The 8450-nt window shown below is 49.8% G+C and overlaps 1 protein-coding gene across 1 annotated transcript; it reads left to right on the top strand.

The window, feature by feature from the left end:
* Positions 1-470: 470 nt before the first annotated feature.
* LOC311374722 (PDZ domain-containing protein 4-like) lies at positions 471-7709 on the top strand (the record flags this gene model as incomplete). The annotated part of the gene is made up of 8 exons (XM_084490512.1): positions 471-682; positions 1326-1458; positions 2630-3002; positions 3390-3624; positions 3706-3810; positions 4061-4131; positions 6952-7292; positions 7569-7709. Coding segments are annotated over 8 exons (1611 nt in total), but the record flags the coding sequence as incomplete, so codon positions are not given.
* Positions 7710-8450: the final 741 nt, after the last annotated feature.

Genomic DNA, 8450 nt, shown 5'->3' with positions numbered 1-8450 from the left:
CTGCTCCTTAATGACCTGTCTCTGTACCGTCTAACCCCTACCTGCTCCTTAATGACCTGTCTCTGTACTGTCTAACCCCTACCTGCTCCTTAATGACCTGTCTCTGTACTGTCTAACCCCTACCTGCTCCTTAATGACCTGTCTCTGTACCGTCTAACCCCTACCTGCTCCTTAATTACCTGTCTCTGTACTGTCTAACCCCTACCTGCTCCTTAATGACCTGTCTCTGTACTGTCTAACCCCTACCTGTTCCTTAATGACCTGTCTCTGTACTGTCTAACCCCTACCTGCTCCTTAATGACCTGTCTCTGTACTGTCAAACCCCTACCTGCTCCTTAATGACCTGTCTCTGTACTGTCTAACCCCTACCTGCTCCTTAATGACCTGTCTCTGTACTGTCTAACCCCTACCTGCTCCTTAATGACCTGTCTCTGTACTGTCTAACCCCTACCTGTTGCACCTCCTTTCAGAGTGCTCCTCATGGTGGAGACGCGCGGCCCGCCTCCTTCACCTACCAGCAGCAGGAGGAGGAGGAGGAGGAGGAGAGAGGAGGGGGTCGTGACCCCCTGGGGTTCAGCCCGGAGCTGGACAGCGGTGTGGGGCGGACGGAGGAGTCCTCCGACCTGCTGGAGCAGAGCTGTTACACTACCTCCAGCACCCCGGGCAGCCTGGCCATGCTCAGGTAACCCCTCCTCTAACCAGGTAACCCCGCCTCTAACCAGGTAACCCCGCCTCTAACCAGGTAACCCCGCCTCTAACCAGGTAACCCCACCCTCACCAGGTAACCCCACCTCTAACCAGGTAACCCCACCTCTAACCAGGTAACCCCGCCTCTAACCAGGTAACCCCACCCTCACCAGGTAACCCCTCCTCTAACCAGGTAACCCCACCCTCACCAGGTAACCCCACCTCTAACCAGGTAACCCCGCCTCACCAGGTAAACACCTGTCAATAGACCTATACCCGGACAAACATAACCAGTTAACCCCACCTAGAGCTGATGAACATGACCAGGTGACCACACCCCTAACCACCTCTAACTAGGTGTGGTTGGGGACCACGCCCCTAACCACCTCTAACTAGGTGTGGTTGGGGACCACACCCCTAACCACCTCTAACTAGGTGTGGTTGGGGACCACACCCCTAACCACCTCTAACTAGGTGTGGTTGGGGACCACACCCCTAACCACCTCTAACTAGGTGTGGTTGGGGACCACACCCCTAACCACCTCTAACTAGGTGTGGTTGGGGACCACACCCCTAACCACCTCTAACTAGGTGTGGTTGGGGACCACACCTCTAACTGTTGTGTGGTCTGTCGTCAGCCCCAGACCCAGCTCCAGCCCTGGGCCCCCCCGCGAGGACCCCGGCCTCCTCCCCCTCCAGGACCTCAGCTCAGACTCCCTGCTGGGTCTGGACTGGGGGTCCGGACCCGGGTACAGCCCCCACCACCCCCAGGTACCCCTCAGGAACTGATGTCCCCCTGGTTCTGCGCCAGTCTGCTCTGGGTGGCGCTGGTTGTTTCTTGTATTTTTAATCGTAAAAAAATATCCCAAATAAAATTTTACTTATATTTAATTTAGTGATATTAGCTGGGTCAAAGTCTACAGCCGTTTCTCAATACCAAGTACGCGGACTACGTTCTCGCGGACTTGGAAGTACGTACTTGGCAAGTCCGGACTTCTAAGTACAGACTTCCGAGAACGCGAGTACGCGCCTGCAACTGGAACAGCAGCGGACTGGATGACGTCACCACCTCAGCTCTGTTAACTGTGCTTTACGGCCTCAAACTACTGAACAATATAAACTAATTATATAAAACTAAACCCCAGCCTCTTTCATTTTAAAATAGTATGTTAATATTTTGAATGAATAGGCATACATTTTTGTTATATATGTAAAATTTTCCTATATATAGCCTATTATTATAGCTTACATACTAATATTTTAAAACATGGGACTGCGAAATGCATCCTGGGATATTTAACGGTCCCCACGAGTCACACACGAGTCACCTCCGATGCATCCTCGGTAGAACGGCCTCATCGAGAACACTTCCGGGTTTTACGACAGTACTCGCGTACTTGGAATTGGAACAGTGCTTTGGCTACCACTGATGACGTTTATCGAGAACGCGAGTACACACGAGAACGCGAATTGAGAAACGGCTTACGTTTAGTTTACGTTTTTTAAGGAATTATAAATATAGAGATCTTGGTAAAAAGACATCTCTCTCAATGTACAAACCCATAACCAAATGACCTCCTCCTGCTCCTCCTCCTCCTCTTTCTCCACCTCCTCCTCCTCCTGGTCCTCCTCCTCCTCCTCCTTCTCTTCCTCCTCCTGGTCCTCCTCCTCCTTCTCTTCCTCCTCCTCCACCTCCTCCTCCTCCTGGTCCTCCTCCTCCTTCTCTTCCTCCTCCTCCACCTCCTCCTCCTCCTGGTCCTCCTCCTCCTTCTCTTCCTCCTCCTCCACCTCCTCCTCCTCCTGGTCCTCCTCCTCCTTCTCTTCCTCCTCCTGGTCCTCCTCCTCCTTCTCTTCCTCCTGGTCCTCCTCCTCCTTCTCTTCCTCCTCCTGGTCCTCCTCCTCCTGGTCCTTCTCTTCCTCCTCCTCCTCCTCCTCCTCCTAGCCCGGCCTGTCGGTGGTGATGGTGGTGCCGGGGCTAACGGAGGAGGAGTGCGAGCGCTACCAGGAGCTCCTGGAGATCAAGTGTCAGTACGAGAGGACAGGGGCAGCGGCTCGCTCCTCGCGCCTCCTCCTCGCCCAGGAGGAGGTGCAGGGAGGGAGGGACGGGGGCATTCCCGAGGAGCAGGAAGATCAGGAGGTGCTGAGTCGGCGGGAGCTGGCGCTGATGGAGGAGGAGCTGCGGCACCTGGAGTTTAAGTGTCGCAGCATCCTGCGGGCGCAGAAGATGCAGCAGCTGAGGGAGCGCTGCCTGAAGACCTGGACCCCGGAGGAGACCGGTAACCACGACAACCCGCCCTGGACCCCGGAGGAGACCGGTAACCACGACAACCGCCACAGCACCCCTGACTCACACGCACGCTAGTAGGCAATAGTGTTAGTTTACCTGTTAGCGTTAGCATGTCAGTGTGGTGATGGGTAACCCGTGGTATCTTGTTAGCATGCTGTGATGCTAACAAGATACCATGGTTCAGTGTTAACCCGCAGTAGCATGGTCATCCAGTCACAAACCTAGACTGTGGCTGTTAGCAACTACACGGAACCTCTTCAGAATCCCCCCCCTCTAGTCAGGAGTAGGTGGGGGCGTCTCCCCACAGGATCATCCACCTCAACCACCCAACCTCGTGTTCTTGTTCTATTGAAACCCCTTCAACTTAAATAGTAATGATATGTTTTTTACCGTCTTTGATAAAATACCTTCCCAGGTCTGACCAACAACGATGAACACATGGAGGAAGATGATGACGACGAGGAAGATTCCCGGGAGGAGCTGTCGGCCATCAACGAGGTGCCGGAGAGAGAGAGGGCGGACGAGCAAGAGAGCACCAGCGCCTACAACACAGGAGAGAGCAGCCAGACCACGCCATTGGTCAGCACAGAGCAGATCCCGCCCCTCACGCGGGAGGAGGCCGAAGAGGACCGGAGAGGAAGAGGAGCATTGTCCCCTCCCCCTCCTCTCCTCCTCCAGCTCAAACGCCTCCCTCCTCTCACCTCCCCCCTCACCCCCCGGCGCCACTCCAGCCTCCACTGCTCCTTCTCACCCAACAGCTACAGGAAGTACCAGACAGCCAATAGCAGCCCAGCTCAGGGCTCTAGCTCCACCCCTGCAACACCCTCCAAGTTCAGGTGCGTTTGTTTGTTCTTCAAAGAACCATGAGGTGATTGACGACCACTAGAGGGCAGAGGTGAGGGAGCACACTGGGCAGGGGATCCTCAATCAAAGAGGAGAGAAAGCGGTAGCAATAGAGAATAACTTTTCCACGTGTCTTAAGTGATGCATTACGCCGTTCTACAAGAGATCTTTTATGTTCTTTCTTGTTCAATATTTTGATGCTAAATTCTATGGTGTGTCAATCATCATCTTCCTCATCACCAGATCTTTGAGCAGAGAGGCGGGGTCTAGTTCAATGAGGGGCGTGGTCTATGGTGGGCGGAGCCCCAGAACAGGTAAGACACACCTGCGTCCTCCTCACAAGTGGTCCATGAACTTCCCTGTGCTTTGATTTCCTTTATGTCTTCTCATGTCAGGTGGCCAACATCCATACCTCCTCTAAACGGCAGGTGGCTAACATCTATAACATCTATAACCTCTATAACCAGCAGGTGGCTAACATCTATAACCTGTATAACCAGCAGCTGGCTAACATCTATAACCTCTATAACCAGCAGGTGGCTAACATCTATAACATCTATAACCTCTATAACCAGCAGGTGGCTAACATCTATAACCTCTATAACCAGCAGCTGGCTAACATATATAACCTATATAACCAGCAGGTGGCTAACATCTATAACCTATATAACCTGTATAACCAGCAGGTGGCTAACATATATAACCTGTATAACCAGCAGGTGGCTAACATCTATAACCTCTATAACATCTATAACCTGTATAACCAGCAGGTGGCTAACATCTATAACCTGTATAACCAGCAGGTGGCTAACATCTATAACCTGTATAACCAGCAGGTGGCTAACATATATAACATCTATAACCTCTATAACCAGCAGGTGGCTAACATCTATAACATCTATAACCTGTATAACCAGCAGGTGGCTAACATATATAACATCTATAACCTGTATAACCAGCAGGTGGCTAACATCTATAACATCTATAACCTGTATAACCAGCAGGTGGCTAACATCTATAACCTGTATAACCAGCAGGTGGCTAACATCTATAACCTGTATAACCAGCAGGTGGCTAACATCTATAACATCTATAACCTGTATAACCAGCAGGTGGCTAACATATATAACATCTATAACCTGTATAACCAGCAGGTGGCTAACATCTATAACCTGTATAACCAGCAGGTGGCTAACATATATAACCTATATAACCAGCAGGTGGCTAACATCTATAACCTGTATAACCAGCAGGTGGCTAACATATATAACATCTATAACCTGTATAACCAGCAGGTGGCTAACATCTATAACATCTATAACCTGTATAACCAGCAGGTGGCTAACATCTATAACCTGTATAACCAGCAGGTGGCTAACATCTATAACATCTATAACCTCTATAACCAGCAGGTGGCTAACATCTATAACATCTATAACCTGTATAACCAGCAGGTGGCTAACATATATAACATCTATAACCTGTATAACCAGCAGGTGGCTAACATCTATAACCTGTATAACCAGCAGGTGGCTAACATATATAACATCTATAACCTGTATAACCAGCAGGTGGCTAACATCTATAACATCTATAACCTGTATAACCAGCAGGTGGCTAACATCTATAACCTCTATAACCAGCAGGTGGCTAACATCTATAACATCTATAACCTGTATAACCAGCAGGTGGCTAACATATATAACATCTATAACCTGTATAACCAGCAGGTGGCTAACATCTATAACCTGTATAACCAGCAGGTGGCTAACATCTATAACATCTATAACCTGTATAACCAGCAGGTGGCTAACATCTATAACCTGTATAACCAGCAGGTGGCTAACATCTATAACCTGTATAACCAGCAGGTGGCTAACATCTATAACATCTATAACCTGTATAACCAGCAGGTGGCTAACATCTATAACATCTATAACCTTTATAACCAGCAGGTGGCTAACATCTATAACCTGTATAACCAGCAGGTGGCTAACATATATAACATCTATAACCTGTATAACCAGCAGGTGGCTAACATCTATAACATCTATAACCTCTATAACCAGCAGGTGGCTAACATCTATAACATCTATAACCTGTATAACCAGCAGGTGGCTAACATATATAACATCTATAACCTGTATAACCAGCAGGTGGCTAACATCTATAACCTGTATAACCAGCAGGTGGCTAACATATATAACATCTATAACCTGTATAACCAGCAGGTGGCTAACATATATAACATCTATAACCTGTATAACCAGCAGGTGGCTAACATCTATAACCTGTATAACCAGCAGGTGGCTAACATATATAACATCTATAACCTGTATAACCAGCAGGTGGCTAACATCTATAACATCTATAACCTGTATAACCAGCAGGTGGCTAACATCTATAACCTGTATAACCAGCAGGTGGCTAACATCTATAACCTGTATAACCAGCAGGTGGCTAACATCTATAACATCTATAACCTGTATAACCAGCAGGTGGCTAACATCTATAACATCTATAACCTTTATAACCAGCAGGTGGCTAACATCTATAACCTGTATAACCAGCAGGTGGCTAACATATATAACATCTATAACCTGTATAACCAGCAGGTGGCTAACATCTATAACATCTATAACCTCTATAACCAGCAGGTGGCTAACATCTATAACATCTATAACCTGTATAACCAGCAGGTGGCTAACATATATAACATCTATAACCTGTATAACCAGCAGGTGGCTAACATCTATAACCTGTATAACCAGCAGGTGGCTAACATCTATAACATCTATAACCTGTATAACCAGCAGGTGGCTAACATATATAACCTTTATAACCAGCAGGTGGCTAACATCTATAACATCTATAACCTTTATAACCAGCAGCTGGCTAACATCTATAACCTGTATAACCAGCAGGTGGCTAACATCTATAACATCTATAACCTGTATAACCAGCAGGTGGCTAACATATATAACATCTATAACCTGTATAACCAGCAGGTGGCTAACATCTATAACATCTATAACCTTTATAACCAGCAGCTGGCTAACATCTATAACCTGTATAACCAGCAGGTGGCTAACATATATAACCTATATAACATCTATAACCTGTATAACCTGCAGGTGGCGCCCCCCCCAGCCCAGGAGGCGGCAGTGCAGAGTCCAGCCCCTACCTCAGCAGGAGGCTCTACAGCCTCACCTCCCCGCTGGAGCGCTACCAGAGCTGCCTGGCCCTGCCCTCCCAGGGCCCGGTCCAGGACCTGGGGCAGGACCTGGACCGGCGGGGGGGAGGAGGAGAGGGGAGGGAGGGGCCAGCCAGTCCCCGGGGTGTGAGCAGCTCCCTCGGAGGTCTGGAGGACCAGCGGAGCCCCTGTGGCCGAGCCTCTCGTCTGGGATTGGCCCTCCCCCTGGGCCCGCCCCAACAGGCCCCGCCCCCCAGCTCCTCGCCGCGCATGGAGTGGAAGGTAGACCACACGAGTCACACCCTGAACCAACACAGGGGGGTCAGGAGGACTAGACTCTAGGGGTCAGGGTGAGGTCAGGGTGGGGGTCAGGAGGACTAGACTCTAGGGGTCAGGGTGAGGTCAGGGTGGGGTCAGGAGGACTAGACTCTAGGGGTCTAGAGGTCAGGGTGGGGGTTAGGGTGGGGGTCAGGAGGTCAGGGTGGGGCTTGTGGACCAGCTTGTCCTGGACCCATGTGGTCCTGGTCCCATGTTGAGCCCTCTGTGGTCCCGGTCCAGGTGAAGGTGCGCAGCGACGGGACCCGGTACGTGAGCCGGCGCCCGGTGCGGGACCGGCTGCTGAAGGAGCGCGCGCTGAGGATCAGGGAGGAGCGCAGCGGCGTGACCACGGACGAGGAGGCCGCCAGCGAGATGAAGCAGGTACCAACACACACACACACACATTACGTTGTCATGGTTACACACACATTACGTTGTCATGGTTACACTCATACAGACACATTACGTTGTCATGGTTACAGACATACATTCACACATTACGTTGTCATGGTTGCACTCATACATACACACACACTACGTTGTCTTGGTTACAGACATACATACACACATTACGTTGTCATGGTTACACACACACATTACGTTGTCATGGTTACACTCATACATACACACATTACGTTGTCTTGGTTACAGACATACATTCACACATTACGTTACAGACATACATGGTGTACTGACAGACTGACAGACTGACAGACAGACAGGTGTCCTGACAGACTGACAGACAGACTGACAGGTGTCCTGACAGACTGACAGGTGTCCTGACAGACTGACAGACAGACTGACAGGTGTACTGACAGACTGACTGACAGGTGTCCTGACAGACTGACAGGTGTACTGACAGACTGACTGACAGGTGTCCTGACAGACTGACAGGTGTACTGATAGACTGACAGGTGTCCTGACAGACTGACAGACAGACTGACTGACAGGTGTCCTGACAGACTGACAGGTGTACTGACAGACAGACTGACAGGTGTCCTGACAGACTGACAGGTGTACTGACAGACAGACTGACAGGTGTACTGATAGACTGACAGGTGTCCTGACAGACTGACAGACAGACTGACTGACAGGTGTCCTGACAGACTGACAGGTGTACTG

This window comes from Micromesistius poutassou (assembly GCF_964030765.1).
Source record: "Micromesistius poutassou genome assembly, contig: SCAFFOLD_6635, whole genome shotgun sequence".
Taxonomy (NCBI): domain Eukaryota; kingdom Metazoa; phylum Chordata; class Actinopteri; order Gadiformes; family Gadidae; genus Micromesistius; species Micromesistius poutassou.
Note: the sequence above shows the minus strand (reverse complement) of the source record. Positions and strands in the feature narration are given on the sequence as shown.